This window comes from Haliaeetus leucocephalus, unplaced genomic scaffold (genome assembly GCF_000737465.1).
Source record: "Haliaeetus leucocephalus isolate CR32 unplaced genomic scaffold, Haliaeetus_leucocephalus-4.0 Scaffold228, whole genome shotgun sequence".
NCBI lineage: Eukaryota > Metazoa > Chordata > Aves > Accipitriformes > Accipitridae > Haliaeetus > Haliaeetus leucocephalus.
Genome location: NW_010972664.1, coordinates 21,234,632 through 21,253,674, shown reverse-complemented (window position 1 = coordinate 21,253,674; position 19,043 = coordinate 21,234,632). Strand labels below are relative to the sequence as shown.

The 19,043-nt window shown below is 41.7% G+C and overlaps 1 protein-coding gene across 3 annotated transcripts in view; it reads left to right on the top strand.

Annotated features, from left to right (window-relative positions):
- Positions 1 to 19,043, top strand: part of GSK3B (glycogen synthase kinase 3 beta) — a 151,433-nt gene that overhangs the window by 115,400 nt on the left and 16,990 nt on the right. For all 3 annotated transcript variants that reach the window (XM_010567463.1, XM_010567462.1, XM_010567465.1), the window contains one exon: positions 7,496 to 7,591. In XM_010567463.1, the coding sequence (XP_010565765.1) occupies positions 7,496 to 7,591 (96 nt within the window). The remainder of the gene's footprint in view (positions 1 to 7,495; positions 7,592 to 19,043) is intronic.

The window sequence follows — 19,043 nt, the reverse complement described above, 5'->3', positions numbered from 1 at the left end:
GTTCTTGATGACATCCCTTCAGTAGCTGTGTTTGTAAAGACAGGATTTCTGTGATATGACGGTCGGCACGGCTTGTCCTTCCTGCAGGCTGCATTCCCAGCATCCTCAGTCTCTTGCTACATCAGAAGCATTTTTGGCTTTTGTCAGATTTTGATTCACTTTCAGCAGTCTTCACGTAGTTTCATTTCTAGCAATCTTGCAAGATCATCTCCATCCAGTTGCACCTGGAGTTTCTCCAGGCCTATCGCGTGTTTGCAGACTGCTCCGAAAAACTGTGCCCCCTCTAGAACCACAGCATCACGTTCATGTGAATCAAAAGACAGTCGCCTTCTTTTTAGCCTCCTTTTCTCTTGTTCCTATTTCTTTAAAGATGGTCCTTCCAGATGTTCTCAATCTGGCTAGGAGAGAGAGATCTTTGACCACTTAACCCTGACAAAATGATACTTGATATGGAGAAAATACTGCCTTGGAGCTCCATCTGAAGAAATAATTTAACCCAAGTACATTCTTCCTGAATACTTTCACTATTACGGGAGAGAAATCATGTGCTGTGCTTTTTCCAAAGTTTGATCTTGAATGGTAACTCTTCCTCCTTATTTTTAGCTCTTGCTAGCTATTCCAAATGTTAGGTTATCCCATTGCTGGGAATATCTCAAGTGGGTAACCTGATACATTCATTAAAATTCATGCCCCTGCTGGCTTTCGAGTGACATCTCCCTCAGAAATGTGCTCAGTTTCTGAAGCAGGCGTAGTGGCAGTGTGGGTTTCATCAGTGGTCGTGTAAAGAAATTTTGTACGAGTAAACGCTATACCTCAGAGCAGTCATACAGTCCTGTCCCCGGTGGAAGGGTGAAATCCCTCCTTCCAGCAGCCCAGGAGTGTTGGCAGTGGCCACTTCCCTATTTAAAATCCACTGTGCAAGTAGGATACCGCTGAATACGGCTTCAAAGAAGGAGTTCTTGGACCACGAGAGAGGTGGTTTTTTTTTTGAGATGCAGTCAGGGGCAGATCCCTTCATAAATGTCCGACCTTGTGTGCACAGCTTGCAGTGCAGCAGCAGTGGCTGCAGGACTGCTGTCCCCCTGTGAAAACTTGAGAGCCTGGGGGCATTCCTGCCCCCCCAGCTCTGCAGCACCCCAAAACCATCACGGGAAAACTGGCTGGGATATCTCCCCCAAACTAAAACATGTTCAAACACAGTTCCCGCAGACAGTGGTTACTCTTTATTCCCCTTGCAAAAAAAGGAATATCAGAAGCATAATGGTTTTGTTTCAAAGATAATATTACCTTCTGAAAGGTTCTGTTTAGTACCTTCCCCCTACTCCCCACAAAAATGGGAAAAAAAAAAAAAAAGTCATCTCTGTCAGAAAAATGAAGCAGTAATAATTGTCTGAGCAGCCCTGGGACAGAGGGAGGACAGCATCTGCCAATCTGCCTTGCGTTGTCTTTACCAGAAATATTTTTTCCATATGCTGCAGTCTAGAATATGAGATGCATCAACTAACTTGTGAAAACTGCAGGAAAGGGCGGGGGGATGTTTATTTGGGGTATTCTGGTTCCTACTGGATGATGTGATTATTCCTTGCACCAAAACTGGCATTTCATGGTAATTTAGGAGAAGTAATAAAATCTTCTTTCCATATTCTCTGCGTTAGGGGGGGCAAGGGGAAAAAATGTATTAAAAGACAAGCTCAATAGTATCAGGAATCCTATCCATGTGTAACTATTTGGTCTCTGACAGTTTTACTGAGCTGAATGCTAAGTATAGCCTGCAATTATAATATATGTCTCATGCTCAAATGTCAAGGTACTATTTTGGGCTCGGTTTTTGAAATACAATAAATTCAGTCGCAATAGTTAATGGGGAGAGAGGAGCCGTCTCTTCCGGAAGAATACGCAGTAGGAGAGTGTGTTTCATTTTATTGGATGTGGTCCCGTGCTGAGGACCTGCCTGCAGCTGACAGGCTTTCACTGGGTCCTCTCTCCTTGCCCCTAAGGGAAGTCTCCTGGCATATTTTTTCTCCCTGATGTCCCCCCGCATCACAACTTGGCTGTTCCTGTGCCTCATGTAATTTGTCACTTCCAGTGCTTGCAGGCAGTGTAAAAAAGTTGATGAACACTTACGTCAGCGGTGACAGTGGGTTTCTTCCTATTCCTGATGTATACCTGCTCTCGTGTTTGCAAATAGAAGAAATCTCTATATTTAGTTGGCTTTCATTTTGTTTGACAAGCTAGTGGTTTTGAGAGAAAGTGTATATAAAATGGGTCAGTTTATTGTATTTTTTACCATAGACCTCTGGAAGTATTATTTCAAAGCTGACCCGTGTTTCCTGCTTGAGATGCCTGCACTTTTTGAATTTTTTAAAATAACTATTTGGCACACCTCTCACAACTTTCTGAAGAGGTGCAGACATGTTTGCAGAAGTATTAATTAAGCCATCTGGTAAGCCATACACACCAGACTTTCTGGAGCGCGTTTCCTTGTAAACTTGCACCGTTTTCCCAGGCAAGAGCGCTGTACTGCTGTAACCATGGCTTTCTAGAGGTTTCTGATTTAAATAACCACCTTCTCCCCTCTCTAGTTCAGTCATTACCAGCTGGAGCTTCTGAACTCTCGGTGTCCCTATGCTTTTAACTGATTTTTACATTTTGGCAAAAGTTTAGCAGTAACGATGGTTGTCGGAAAGGGCCTTTATTCCACTGGTTTTTGTTGAGACCGTTGCAGTTTCTTCTTCCTCTGGTGTTGCAACAGTGTGGGCTTGGTCATAAATAACTTGGCACAGTTTCGCACAGTGAAGCCAGGTGTGGACAGCAGCTGTCTTCGGTACTGGGGTGTAACTAAGGTGTCTTTTGGAGCTGAATGTCATCCATCTTTTTCTCCTATGAAAATTTGGTTGCAAGAAGGTAAAATGAAGGTCTTTATGCTATTTGTAATCAAATTCAGGGCTTATTCCAGGTTCATAAATCTCCCCTTCTTGTTTGGTAAGGATGACATTATTGGGAGCCTGTAGCTTTTCTTTAGTTCCTTGAGATACAAACCATTACCCTACCTTCACGAACCCTGTTCCTGGAATAAATATTCCATGGGGAGCTTCATCTATTACAGATTAATGTCCAGGAAAAACTTTCCAGAAAATACTTGTGAAACCTGTTGTGTTCAAGTTTTGTCCTAAGAGAATCAGAGCAGTGTCTGTCTTCTCAGCACGTATATTCTTTAGTTAATCTTAGTAGTTAATGCTTCTTTATTTTTATTTAAGAGATGATGACGACAATCGGGAATGAAGAACAAGACTAGTTGACCTGTGGTCTTTACTTGCAGAAAGATCCCTTGTAGTCTCACGTAGATCCCTTTCATTCTCTGAAAAGTTTAGTCTTCAGTCCAGATAGAGTTGATTCCATCAGACAACTACATTTTTATTATTCTGGTCTTTTTTTATATATATTTTTCTCTGGTTTGGTTGTGTGTCTTTTTTTTTTTTTTTTTTAATAAAGTTCCCCTCAAGCCCCCCAAAGTCTTTCGTTGACAATATCACCTTTCATAAGACTGTCCCCAAGAAGTAGAATAGCGTGTGCTAATCTGCATGGACCTGAATAATTCAGTACTGGACCTTGTATTTCTTAAAAGCTCTCTGACCTTTGCGAGATCAGGGGAGATCTCACAGTCTACAGAAATATCTGAAGGGAAGGTGCAATAAGAGGGAAGCCAAGCTCTTTTCTTTGGCATCCTGTGACAGGACAAGAGGCAATGGGCACAAATTAAAACACGTGAAATTCAACCTGAACACAAGTAAACGGTTTTAACTGTGGGGGTGGTCAAACACTGGAATGTGTTGCTCAAAGAGGTTGTGGAGTCTCCATCCTTGGAGATACTCGGAAGCAGTCTGGACATGGTCTTGGGCAACGGGCTCTCGCCAGCGCTGCTTGAGCAGGGGGTTGGACCAGATGACCTCCAGAGGTCCCTTCCAACCTCAACCATTCTGTGAAACCTCTCTCCGAGGAACATCTGCTCCATAGTATTTTCAGAGTTGGTATAGCAAGAGCAGCTGTTTCATGGAATAATTCTGCCAAAAATGTGCAAAGTAATTTATGCTTCTCCTTTGCATTTCAAACAGAAAGAGCAGTCACATACATGCCTTTTTTAAAAGAGGAAGTTTGCCCAATTTTTGCAATAGCTTAAATGATTGCTGTTACTCACCAAGGTTACTTGAATGTATTCCTAATATACTGAAAACTCAGTGTGAATTAGTGAGGTACAATTTCAAAATCATGTAGCAAACGGTGTTGGTGTGTTGGGGGCTGGGGAGAGGTCCACTACAGGACGTCTTCCAGATATGTCAAGGACTGGTACTATTTTACAGCTTATTACTTTATTCATCCTACACTTTTCTTCTGGATTGTGATTTGAATTTGACAGAGTCTTTAAAACTTGCGTTCTTCTTCCTACCTATTTTCCTTTCCTCTTCATTTTTTTTTGGAGGGGGGGAATGTGTTTTGTTTTTTTGCTTTAATCTGCCTTCAGTAAAAATTGAGAGCACAATCTGGCTTTACAATCCAGAGAGAACAAAGTAAATACACTGAGTGGCGAATCTAAGTCACTTTTCCTTTTGTACAGTTATTTTGTGTGTTAAAGGCTGCTATGTAACTGAAAGGTCAGGCGATCCCTTCTTTCAGCTAGCATGATCCCTCGTCAGTACCTTCTTTTGTAAGCCTTCCTGAGACCTTAAGCACTGTTGCTTAGATGCCTGTGCTTGAGCTTAGGAGTTGCTCCCTCCCATCATCTGGAGTTACAGCTGTGTTTTTAGTGAAATGTATGAATAGACATTGTCTGTGGGTCCTTCCGTGAAATTGCCCTTGCCTATCTAATCTGAATTCTCTCTGATGCTATAGGCAGTCTTTAAATAAAGATACTTGCACTGTGTAGGCTCCTATTCTGAGCAGCCTTGGCAGCTGAGCCCATTTGCTGAATTTTGGCTATATAAAAAAAAAAAAAATCTGCTCTTTATCTCTTCCTAGGAAGGCTATTAAATGAATTTTTTGAGGAGGAGGAGGGTAAAGAAGATAAACATGCTTTTAAAAAAAGTCCTGTTTATACTAGGGAGGCCTGAAAACTTAGCCTTTAGAAATGGTGGGAGAGCAATACAAGTTCTCTGTAATTTTTCAGGAAGTTAATTTAACTAATTAAAAAAAAAACCTTCCAAGGGTTTGCAAGTGGCTTTTATCCTGAATTGGGATGAAAATAATATTTGCAGGTGTGAAATCCCCTCATCTTTTAGAACTGGAAAGCTTTGAGAGTGGCGGTCATCAAAGCTTTGAGAGCAGTGCCATCCTGGTAGGGCTGGTGGCCGGTGCTCTGGGGGGAGCCAGACAGAAAACCAGCAGGGAAAGGGCACGTTCTCCTGCCGGCTTCTTTCCTTTGAAAGTTGAGCAAAATGTACCGAATCCTGCAAACATCCTCTTTCCTACCACCTGAGCAAAACCAGCATTTTCAGACATGCACGGAGAAAAATCTTCCGTCAGCTCTGAAGGTAACTCTTGGCTTTTAGAGTAGGTGGGATTTAAATCCTGGTTAGCGATGGTAGGAGTTATGTGATCATTCATTTTGTACAACTTGTTGGTTAAATCTTTTATCCAAGAACCAACTGTCTGAACAAGTTGCAGGGTTTATTTCCTCTGCTGCTGCTGTTTATTTAAAAGATTGCTTTGTGGGTAGCTATTTTAGTTTGTATCGTGCAGCTCATATTTAAATAATAGATACCAAGTTCCTTTCGTAATACCTGATGATAGTTTCTCTGTTGCACAAGTTGACTGGACAGCAGTTAACTTGCTCTCGTATCCCTCTATCTGACTCCTTAGAATGCACTGGTGTAGTTTCCACTCTTGGAAGAGAATGAAAATGTTCATGGATACCAGAATACGTAACCAAATATTTCTTTATCGAGCAGTGACGTAGAGTGCTAGCGTCACGTTGTAGATCACTTGTTTCCTGACGGCGACAGTGCAGTCTCGTGAGATGAGGTGATAACACTGTACTGATCTGTACGGCACGAGATTTGTCAAGGGGTGAGAGTAGTGTGGCTACAGGGTTCCTATAGGAAGATGAACCTGAGCTCAGCGTAGAGGAGTGACTCCTGCCTTCTGCCCTCTCCATCCACGTCTCTCTGCAGAACAAAAAGATACCCAGCAACTGGCATTCCTTGAATGTGCTTTGCAGTTTTTATACAGAGGTAGAAGGCAATGGCTATCTTAACCCTTAGTGCTAACTGAACAGAAAGCGCTAATGCTGTATTGTTGGGCTTATTCCCTGAGGGGATTTCTGAAATCCTTTCAAAATCTATCCACCCCTACAAAGAGATGTGTGACTGTGTATTATTTCTCATACAACTACTAATTTGCACGTATAAATAACATCGTGCAGATTCTGGGAATGAGAAATAGAAAATTTGTAAAAGTAAACCAGGGGTGGTATGCATTTTATGTAGTTGCTTCCAGGTTAGGTTTAAACTAAGTTTATCTTCCATGTGGACATATTGAGGTGAGGAACCACCACCAAAACCCACACAGTTCGGGGCAGGGGGAAGAACGTGTCTGACTCCCCTCAGCAATAACTGGCTGATCTTTTAAGCTCATCAGAGGGCTGCTGCTGATGACTTGTAAAACGCAGTCTGTGTTACTAGTCTGATCCTTAATCAGCCATATATGCAGTGAGCTGCAAGCCCTGAATGTGTTCGGCAGTACTGTTTTATAACAGTCAAATTAGAGTGAACTCTCTTCCCCTTTGAAATATCACTGAGTTTGAGAAAGATGCTTGAATTTTGTGAAGAACTGTAGAATTAAATTTTTGACGCTGAGCTTGGAGCATGAACCGAATTGCTAGCAAAAGACTACTGAAGTTGGAGCAAGGACCACAAAGATGATTAAGGGACTGGAGCATCTGTGACATGAGGAGAGGCTGCAAGAGCTGGGACTGTTCAGCCTGAAGCAGAGAAGGCTCAGGGGGGTCTCATCAATGTGTATAAATACCTGGTGGGAGGGAATGAAGAAGAAACAGCCAGGATCTTCTCAGTGGTGCCCACTGGCTGGACAAGAGGCAGCAGCACAAAGTAAAACACATGAAACCTCATTTGAATGTAGGAAAACACTTTTTTACTGTGAGGGCAGTCAAAGACTGGAGAAGGTTGCCCAGAGAGGTTGTGAAGTCTCCTTCTGTGGAGATGCTAAAAACTCAGCTAGACATGCTCTTGGGCAGCCTGCTCCAGCTGACCCTGCTTGAGCAGGGGAGTTGGATCAGAAGCTCCGAGGAAAGGGAGGTCCTTTTCAACTTGAACGGTTTTGCAAAAGTTTTGTTGTATTGTTTTCAACACTATATTAACTTACTAGTTACGCAGATTGACTTCAGTTGTCTCAGTATGTGATAGGTTATACTGCGCTTTTCATTACCATATGAATATGAAGCATATCTAAACAATTTGCCTTTCTTTCTGTCTCTCCTTTCTAGGTTCTGGGAACGCCTACAAGGGAGCAAATTAGAGAAATGAATCCAAACTATACTGAATTCAAATTCCCTCAGATTAAGGCACATCCATGGACTAAGGTGAGTCTATATGAACTGAATAATAGACATGTGGGCTGAAAGTAAAAATTCAAGGAGTTCAGTTTGTTCAGTGGCTTGGTGGTTTTCAGTTTAAACTGGGTGCCTTTAACTAAGCTGGGGACCCGGTAACTTTGGTATCGGAGAAGAAGGTATTGAAGCAGTGCACTGTAATACCTATTGGTCTGGGGTTTTTTGAGGTTGCCTACAGGTGGTTTGTTGTGGGGTTTTTTTTAACAATGGTGTGTGTGTTTATAGCAGATTGCATTATATCTAAATCCTGTTATGCTATAAATTGATATGTGCAAAAGTCACCTACAAATGAGAAAGTGTTCCAGTGATAAGTGTGACACTTTTGTAATGCTGTTACATAATGTGATGAGGGTTGACAGTCACTTTCTTAACGGCTTCTCTCATAGATATTATTATATTTTTACTCCTATAGGTGTGGTGTTGAGGGGGCTTGTTTTTTCTTGGAGTTACTTCTTAAGACTTCTTGTTATCTAGCTTTCACAAGCAAATGCTATTGCTGTACATGCAGAGAGTGTTATAACCTCCATGATCAAAAAGGAAACTGTTAGTATTGAAACAAATACATTGCCACACAATTAAGCTGTCTTCCACATATCAAGGAATGATGAATATTTGACTTGGGACAGGGTAACAATTAATCATTTAATTAGCCTCTTGGGTGTGGAATAAGTTAAATATTGAGTCTTAAGCAATTGAAGCCTGGGTAGTTAAAATTTTCTTTTTGGTGCTTGAGAAATGTCTGATATAGTCGCAGTATATTCTCATCATACCTTAATGGCTCAGATTTCCTTCTGCTGAGAAAGTTGTTGTATGCGTGGAAGGGTTGCATTCCTAGCTGAGCACATGTCCAGGTCAGACTCTCAGACCAAATGCTCTGCAGTGATAGAAACTCTGGATAAACAAATTGGAGCTAATTGATAACAGGCCACGTACCTGATAGGTACATGCCAGCCAGGTACTGCGAGTCACTATTTTTGTGATAGATTCTCCAATGAGTTATGCAGCACTTTAATTCTCCTATTCCCCACTAATATCTGGTTTGCCTTTCCATATCAGAGTTTCTTTCTGTTTGTTGGTTAAGTGATTTATAATAGTATGAGAGGTCAGTAAATCCAGCAAGGCTTTTTCATACCTTATGTTAACAAGGGAAAAATTAGGGCAAATGAAATCCCTGGGAGTGGTCTCTTCAGTTTTGAACTGCATCGTGTTAAAAGTTGCAAGAATAAGTCCAAAAGCCTTATAGCACTGCATATTAAGGTGCATCTGAATTCCTGCAGTTGAAGGTGTTTCAACTGGGGGGGGGGAGGGGTGTTAAATTAATATGCAATGGAGTAGGAGTGTGGAGATGTACCGTAGGACATGGAGTTAAGCATCTAAGCTAGCTATGCAACTCATCTTCTGCCTGAATAGTCTTAAGAATCATCTGTATGCACCTGATGGTCTGTTAGACCACAACAAAGATCTTTCAGCAAATAGAAGCTTCAAGAAAAAACTGAGACTTCCTTCTATTTCTGTGAATGGTTGGTGGGGTTTTTTTTTGGTTGTTCTAAACGATCACAAGTGAAACAAGTCAATTATGGAGAATTGAGATCAAATCTGCATTCTCCGTGAGGGCACAATTAGTTTTGGAGAGCTATGTGTGCAACATAGCTTCTCATTCTAAAGTCATTCTGCACACAACTCTTCTTGACATTGGCTGGGTGTAGAATAGCATTTAAACCAGTTTATTACAGTTGCATTACGTGATACTTCATTTATGAGATCTGTACTTTTATTATGCAAATGCTAAATTAACAAAATGGATTATCCAGCATGGTGTTGGTAATGATACTTATCCTCTCAATGTATTACTTCTAAAGATCCTTTCCTTTCAACATTTTGAGCATGTTGCGCCGTGAAAGATTTAAGTGGTAGTATTATGTAGAATTGGTCTTCCTTACCCAGCTGTATTGGCATAACATCTGACGGCACATCAGTGGGCATGTGCATCCTCTTGGAGCTTCTGCATCTTAGAATTGAAAAGTGTGGGAGAAAAGGCTCTTCTGAACTCTGGCTCTCTAATGAGCAGAAAAGGAATGACTGAAGAAGTGAAAATGCAAACTTATTTTTATTTATTTATTATAACTATGTATGTAACTAGAGTGCTACAGGTAGTTACCAGCAAGACTTGAGCTTTAAGTTTCAGCCTCAAAAGCACGAGCCTTTGCCATCTAGGCTAAAGAATTACATTACTGAAGATTACAGTAGTTAGAAGGTTGTTATTTTTGTGGATTAGTTATGACCAGGGGACTCGGCAGACAGAAGCTAAGGGGGGGTTGTGTGGAAGAACTTGCAGGCAGCTAGTTGTCAGCATTTTTGAGAGAGAATTACTAAGAATATAGTCACTCCCTGCTGTAAGCTCTTTGACAGAAGGGCATTCTCCTTGTTGCTTTGTAGTATTTAATACAACATAGGTATTTTTCAAAATTGAGGGGTTTGTAGGTCCTACTTGGAGTTAATTCCATGCGGTGGAGATGCCCAGTGAAGGTGCATGTTTAGCTGCTGTCTAGAAGTTTAATGTCTTCTACGCAGTCTGGAACTGGTTGTATCCAGGCCAATAATCTGTACAAAAGTAAGGTCCATGGTTTGCTCTGGTTTTCAGGGAACTTTCTTGGTCTGCAAAATGTGTGTAGGTGGCAATTAAGAATTTTCTTTGGAAGCTGTAGTACCTATAGGTTGCACCTGAAATTCTGTGGTGCGGGCTTCTGTCAGATGTACTTGGTTCTGGTCTGTTTTCTAGGTATTTTTGGCAGGCATAGATACATTATTTTCCTACTCGGTATCGCTGTGGTGGTGTAATCTGCTACATTTGCTGTTACCTACTAGGTGACAAAGAATTGTGGTTGGTGCTATAGCAGAATGCAGTAGGTTCTGGGTTTTTTTTTAAGAACCGGAGAAATCGTTTGAGACTGAAAAAGGATGAGTCTGTGAAGGAATATTGTTTCTCAGATTCATTCAGTTTCAGGCTTAAACTGGAATTTTGAGCACAAGTTTTATGGAAATTTGCGGTCTACCTTGATAAGTGTCTCTTAGGCTTTTCAGTAGAAATGGATTGGTATGATCTGAATACAGTATTGATATTCAATGTGATTTAGTAGTACTAAGAAATATCTCAGACTAACAAGGGTCTTCATAGATTAGGAGAGAAGTCAAGCTAATACTCTCAAAAATGTTTTTCTATGCTGCAGCAATAATGCGAGTTTACAGTGCAGACTGTTCTCAGACTGGTTTTTCAATCTGTTGACAATTTGAGATTGAAGTACTTTTGGAACTTAAGAGCTGGAATCTCTCATTATAAAACATACAGAGGCCTCCCTCTCTTCTCTGCAATATAGTTCTGTGTTGCCCAAGCATGCGCGTGTTTTTGTACCAGTTACGTGCATGATGCAGATGATGATGGGAGTTCCGTGTGTCCCTGGCTAGCAAAAGAAAAGAGAATCTGAACTTTCCAGGAATCTTTCAAACAGTTCTTCCAAAACAGGACTTCTCTTCATCTCTTCTGGCACCACACCCCACCCCCCACAACTGCAGACCCAAAAGGAAGAATCTGTGACAATTTTGGTTTTTCAGGGAGGATTCCTCTTCAGAATACCGGAGTGTTTGATTTAGTAACATAGCCGTTCTTTTCACCCAGACCTCCCTTTGTTTTCACTTAGTATAGAACATTTTATATTCATGGAGGAGCATCCTATTGCTTGGTCTGCAAGTAAGCAGCATTAAGTTATAAAGAAGCGAGGTTTTGCAGGGGTGGGAATGTCTTTTGACTGACTGATACAGTTGGGAAAAAACGGGTGGGCTTTGAGACACACAATCACATCTTCAGGTTTATCTTGGGTCGGAAAACGTGTCCATTTTTTCCAACTGTATCAGCTCGTCAAATAAAAGTTACTACCCTTTCTGGAGGCTTTGCTGCTGTTAATCTTTACTAGGTCAGAACTTTCCTTCTGTGTCTTTCAGCCACCTCAACTCCTTGAGCCTTCTTTCTTCTTGGGAGTGCGGTCTGATCTCTGCCACTAATCTTATACTTGTTTCTCTTCTTCTGACTAAGCTTCACCTATGCTTTATAACTATGTGCCTGGAAAGCCAAGAAGAAAATCTGGGATAAAGTGCAAAATCGTGCATCACGAGGCTGGTGAAATTCAGCTTTGACGATTAGCTTTCTCTGAAGCTTTCGGCCCTTTTGGAGGGGGGCAGGGAGAGTGGGGTGGCTGACGAAAGGTCTCAATGCATGTTTCATAAGCTTGTGTTAGATAGGCGTTGCTTACTGTGGCCCCATTACAGCTGGCCTTTATCCTAGCATTACTCAGATGCTACCTTCAGATCTCAAATCCTTTGGGTTATGAAAAACAAAGACGGTGCTATGATTATTTCCAGAAATATGAAAAATGTCCGTCTGTGACAGCCTGCCTTTCCCCTTGCATCCAGCTAGTAAAGGATCTTATTTGAGTAATGTAAATGCAATATGATTATGTAGTTTAGGCCTCTTCTGCATGGGGGAGATGGCTCATTTGGCCTTTTTTTTCCCACCCAAGGATACTTCCACATTAGCTGGTAATGGCAATATAATGAACTGACTTACCTACTGAGCTACGAATATGCCCATGGTTTGTGATGGCAGAATGACACAACAGGTTATATCAGCAAAGGCCGTTTTCTTTAGTCAAATCATAACCTCTGCCTTGTCTTCATTGTACAGATGTGGAAGCCAGGCAGCTCTTTAAAATGGACAGTACATCTCTTCAGTGTGCTGTAGTTTAGTGGCCTTTGTTTCTCCCGTTCTGAAGATACTTGCAAGATGGTTCACGCATGCAAGCACTTTTTAAAATATACAGTTGTTGAGATAAGTTTGAGTGTACTCAAAAGAATGGCTTCATTCACCATCCCCAAATCTATAGCTACCTGGTGTCTGATCTTAATTTCCAAGTTAGTGTTGAGATGGAAAAAGACAGGAGTCATTTGTTTAACAGTGGAAGAGAGAGAGAGAAAAACTGTCACGTCTAGATTGGTTTTGAGCATCTCTGCTCTTCTGCAGTGCACTCTTGTGGATGAATACACAAGGACTTCTCTCTGCAGCACTTTGCCATCACAATAAAGTTGCAGCAGATTAGGGCAGGGTCCCTCCCAACTTCGTAAGTGCTTCTTTTTTTTTTTTTTGTTATTTATACTGTTCAGAGTGCTTTTCTGTCTGTGTCTTCAAGCCAAATTATTATAGCAGAGGAAAACGGTATCTAAGATGAAACTTCAGGCTCTAGCTTATCCCTTCTGGCACTTTTCCAAAGCAATTGGCCACTCCTGGCTGCAGCTGCAGTTGTGCAGAACTACAGTTAGTTGTATTACAGAGTAGCTTTGGATATTTGACTTTAGGATCCATATTTCTACCTGTATTATGAAATAATTTCTGCTAATATTACAAAATACTCAGACTAAAATATTTGCGAAGTATCCTCTGCGTGTGTGTGTGTGTGTATTCTTTGTATACGTTTTACCATACTAATCACTTTCCCTTGAATGTTGAATTTTTCTGTGCTTGTAGCAGGCAATCCTGTCATCTTCCCCATACTCTGGGACTGAGACGTAAAGAGTCTGGTCTCTCTCATGAGCATGTTTTTCCATCCTCCAGAATCAGTTTCACGTCTTCATCCTGTCCTACTCCTGCTCTCCTGGTTCTCGTCTGGTTTTTAAGCAGATTGTTTTGCTTGTAATGCTTCCAAAGTGACTGCTCATTCTGTAGATTTGAGGAAGAATACCAAACAGTAAAATGGATAAATAGACAGCTCGTTCTGTCACTTCTAATTATAACTGATGACAAAAGAAAGCGAAAATTCTTTTGTCAGAAATCTTGTAAGTGGACTTGCATTTGAATTAAAGCTGAAAATGCAAACTTTTTTCTGCGATTGGGGTCTGACCTTTTGTAGAGCTACAAAGGTACAGCGGAGATGAGATGTCTCTTTGGGTGCAGTTTTGTAATTGGCATAAGTTCATCATGGAGCAGGGTCAGTTCTCCACCTCCCACCTGCATATTCCTGATGCCTCCCTTCTGCTTTATTGTTTGTATAGTAGCAAAAACCTCTTGAATAACACGAATGTTCAGGATTTGGATCACCTTTCTTACCTGGCTGACCATTCAACCCTGACTGCAAGTGTTGAGACAGGTGAACAGGGCAGACCTGTGTGGCCCAGAGAAGGGCAGAACTGTCTTTTCCGGCATGAACTGGAGGTGATTTGTGCCTGTTGTGAAACCATGTCCTGACCTCTTTCTGAAGAGTACAGTTCTGTATTTCACTTGGTGTGTAATGACTTCCCAAGCAAAGAGTGAAAACAGCTCTGCTGGAGACTAACTTAAAAGAAAAAAAAAAACCAGTTTTTCTGGCAAGCTCATGTTTTCCTAGCTCCTTTTGTAGGAGCAATGATTTTTGACAGTGTAAATCTCCTATCTCCATCTAAAGCATGAGAAAAGAAGCCAGGTTTGTTGGGTGGTAAATTACCCTGCCTCTGCCCAATTTGTATGCAGTAAAGAAAGTACTGCTTAACAATAAATGAGCGAGGACTAATGTAACATTATAAGACATGATTTGCATCAGTGCAACTATGGAAATCAAATGCTGAGTTTAACATGGCTTCTGCAATGCACTGTCTGTTTAGCCGTCCCATTGCAACACATCTGTCTAGGCTGTTCATAGCAGCTGTCCCATCGAGGCTGAGAGTGCTTTCAGAGGTATATTTTTCGGGGTTCTCTCAGAGAAGAAGGGGGGCTGTTTTGTTCTGCTTAGCTTTGTTGCTTCCCTTTAGAGCTTGATAGAAGTAGAGCACATGCACTGGGTAATAAACGCTAGCTTGTTCTGTCTCCACCGGGTCCTCAATGGAAGGAGCCCAGTAACAAGTGTGTGGTCTCAACAAGAAGTAGCTTTGGAGACAGGTTCCTGGTCCTGTTCCCAGTTCTGTGTTGGCTCATTTGTAAGCCACTTAACCCTTCTGTCTTTATTTAATTTTCCCCTATCTGTGCCATCTGACAGGGATTCTTGACTAGTAAGGCGTTTACTATTTCTGAGCTGCTTTCTAGAAAAAACATAGGGGCATTTGATCAGAGAAGGAAGTTGGGGGGGCTCATACATATTTTGAAATAACTCCCAACACCAGTGCCTCTTCCGTGGACTTTTTTTAACCTGCATTTGTATCACGTGAGTTTTAGGCACTTCGAAATAGCCAAATGGCATATTTCAGAAATCCTGTTCTGAAATCCTCAGGCCCTTGGAACGAGACTGGTCCCAAGCGCAGAGCTTCAGCTGCAGCTTTGGGTTTCTTTGCGTCAGGTAGAGCTCAGTGCATACATTGCTGTCTTGCATGCGTCTCTTCCCTCTCCTTTTGTGTTTATGAATGTGTCACGTTTCTCATAAGCGTTATTACGTTAAACTTGCAGGATCGCAATACCACTTCATGTCATAAAGTCGTGGTAATTGTATTGTGTGCTTGTATTTTTTTAAAAGTTGATTTGAGGGTCGTGTCCTGCATCTGACGACTTTGCTTGTAAACAGTACAAGCTTTTGGTTGAAGGGAGGAGCTCCCTCTTACTTAATGTTCATGTGCCATCACAAATGTGCTTACAAACCGAAAGGAGATGTGCACAGACTGTCAGCCTGGATCGGTGGTGTGGGTGGTTCTTGGCAAAATGTATGAGTCTCTGAAGCTGGTGAGGAAATTTTTAACCATGGTGTCACAAACTTGATGCGTTAGCAACAGATGTCATTTTCATAAGCCTCTGCTCTCTTAGGGAGCACAGCATGCGAGCGGTATTCACAATCTGCATGCAAAACGCACGGTGGTTGATGGCATGAAGTCATGTCTTTTAATACACACTGGCTAGAAGAGCACCTTGGTGTAACATTGTGAAGCTTTGGCTTTGGGGCTTAATTAGACCAAGACGACGGAGCTCCGTGTTGTGCATGGAAAGTCTGTTTGAAGAATGTCAATGAACTGAAAGTCAGAGCAACCATTCTGTTAAAACAATACTTAGCCCTTGCCCCATGTGGTCTTATTTGAGAGCTGAATGCTGATGCGAGTGAAGCGAAATAGGAGAATCCTCTGCTTTCCATCCTTTTTCTTTCGTCTTTCCATGCATCCAAAAAAATAAAATAAAATTCAGAACCGGTGTGAACTCCGCTACACTGGTAGGAACTATTTCAAACTTGTAAGACAAAATGTGACCGCTCTGCTAGTGCACAAAGACTTCATCTAGATTGAAGGCGCTTGGGGACGAGAGCCACATAGTGCACCAGCGGCATTTAAGCTGGGCAATCATTTTTGGAATGTTGAAGAAGTGGTAGTTCCAGAAAAATGAAGGGGGAGTAACATAAAAAAATTTGCATTGATAGCAGCGTGACTTAGAAAGGAGAGGAGTGTGTCTGGCCTTGCTGTCTAGCTGTTACGGTCTGTCAGCATTTGAGCATCACCAGCATGCCTGAACAAAGAACAAACTTGCACTGGTCCCTCAGCTTTTTGGTGAGGTATAGATTTATTGGGATCTGAAGGGGCGGGGGGAGAAACAAAAGCACCAAAAGCTGTGGCTTTGGATGAGTCGGCATTTCCATTTGACATGATCATTCAGAGATTTTTGTAACTCATCCAAAAAAAAAAAAAAAAAAACCAAACGAACAAAAAACCAGTGACCTGGGTCTCAGCCTGAAATTCATTTGCTTTGCAGAAACAAGAGGTTTTGAGTTATGCAAGTGCAAATTTTCCTTGAAGAATATTGTATGTAAAGCCTTTTTTTTGCATTTGTTTATCTCCAAAACAGGTTCATTTTTTAAAATGAAAACTTGAGCCTTCGGTCCCTCCTGTGGACAAATAGCCTTACACAAGGTCTTGTTTCATTTTAGAAAAATGAATTGCTGCGCCGGTGGGGTAGTATTTGATTGCTTTAAAAGTTCCTGTCAGTGTTTTATTTTTGTTTTTTGTTTGTGGACTTGCTGTGCCTTTTGCCCGGCCATATTTAGTCTGCATACTAAATGTTAGTCCGCCCAAACACTTTACTTTGTGCACTTAGCTTTTTTCCTTTTTTTCCTTTCTCCTTTTTTCTTTCTTTTAAATTTTTTTTTCTTTTGCTTTCACCCAGATGTATTTTAGACCGAGACAGACTTTGCTCCGATGGGCCGGATTTTAGTCCGTGCACTAAATTTTAGTCCGCAGACTAAAAATAATCCGCGGATTATTTACTAAAAACGATTCCCTCACTGAGAACTACAGAGACCTGAAGCTCCTGCTGAGCCGTACGTGCAAGGGGCTTCCCGGCTCACAAGTCCCACCGTCTGTCCGTCCTCCCACCCCTTCCCACCACGGAGCGCCGGCCCGGCATTGCCTTGGCGTCGGTGCCCCGTGGCATGGAAGCGCTGGCGTACCCATTGCCGCAGGCGGCAGCCGCTCATGTAGTTCTCGGTGGGCGAATTGGGCAGCTTTCCCGGTGGAACTGTGTTGAATGGGAAGAGCTAAAAGACCGCAGGGGGTTTTGCTTTTATTTCTTAGGGCGTTATTCAAAAGGGAGGCGGGAGGGGACAAATTGAGAGGAAAAAAATTTCTTAAGTAACGGGTGCGACGGGTATGAGGGGGAATAAACCCGCACTAGAGAGAAATTCAGTCCATACCCGCACTCCTGAGGTGGTACGTCCAGTTCCTGAAGAATCCTAAAGAGATAACGCCAGCAAACAAAATCCAGTGGCGGGGGAAGTCAATCCAAAATGGAGAATAATCCGCGGCGGCCTGAGGCACTCGTAGCTCACACAAATTAAAAGCATCCAAATTCAAAGTACAGATCTCGGATTTTTACTTTCTCTTCAGCAAAAATTATAAATTGCTAGGGGTTTGGTTTTTTTAGAAAAAAACCCAAACCACCCAAAAGTTTACATTGTGTCTCTGGGACAGATTTACAAGTGGGATGCACCTTTGGGGACAAAGTAATCTGGCCCCATTGTCTGCGGACGTTTATATCCAGGACCGAGGACTGAAAATTCTTTATGATGGGAATTTCAATTACCCTTTTAGTTCGAGTTAGAGTTTTGATTTCAATTTTTTTTATTTTTTTAGTAAATGCACTGGCATTGGAACATAAATTTAATATAGAAATGTTTCTATACTATGCCTCACCATTGCACAATCGATTTTTTGGCATACACTGTGGTGAAGTTGGACTTGCTGCTATGGAGACTGATGTTTAAAGTTTCTAATTGTATAAACATTTTCTATGTCCCCCACACCATGGATTTCTTATAATATTGGCTATATTTTTCCTTGCTGGACTATTCTCTTTTGGATTGACTCCCCCTGTTTGGATTATTTCACTGCATTATCATCTTTAGGACTCGTCAGGAACAGGACATTTCACCTCAGGAGTACGGGTATGTACTTAAACATTTTTTCAAATTACTAGGCCTAGCCTTGAAAAAAAAGGAGAGAAATGCTAGAAGTGGAATATTTGAGGTCAAACCGCATCCGTGAGGCAGCAGCCAGGCCAATGTTGTAACACAAGGTGATGGAGATGAGATGGGCACAGACCTGTAACTCACTTCATGTGTTAGTCACCACTTGTTGCAGGGGGAGGCGATGTGAGGCCTTCTAATTTTTTAATTTTTCTTTTTTTTTTTTTTTTTTTTCCCCTGCCCCCTCCCTGGTTTGAAGCAGTTAGGGCAGACTTTGGGAACTGCCTGCCCCAAGTGACTAATTTCAGATCCAAAGGCAGGCTGAGCAGTCCTCAACAGGGTTTAGGAAACGAATGTTAGGGTTTCACTGACCTGAAATTGAGGAGTTTAAGAGTGGACAAACAAGTACTCCTTTTATAGATGGCAGATTTGTGACTGTCTGCCTGCTGATTTGCTCAAGATAAGGGCTTGTTGTCTTTGCCTTAAGGAAAAAGATGATTTTTTTTTTTTTTTTTTTTTTTTTTTTTAAAATCTGTAGAGTAGCTGATATGTGAGCTGTCCTGAGGGAGAAACACAGCTAAGAGTGAAGTACTGCAGTTTCAAGCTGTGGTAAATCAAGCCCGTTAAAACATCAGCACAAAGGTGCATGAGGGAGACCTCAGTAGTTTTAACCTCATGTTAAATACCAAGCGACTTCACTTCTGTGGATTTACCTCAAGACATACTCATTTGTGCTACTTACGGTGGCATTTTTTAAAAAGAGAGAGAGAGAGTTTGGTTTTCTTTTTTCTTCTTTTTTTTTTTTTTAAATTTGAGACACTCTTAGATTTTGTGCTGGTCAGGCTGTGACATGGGAGTGATACTTGCATCCGTTGTGGACTGTGGTCAGCAATCTGAGCTCTGCAGGCAGCAGGCGCAAAGCAGCTTCTGCCGTTCCTCCTCGTGACCGTACGTTCACGGCGCGGTGGGCGGCAGAC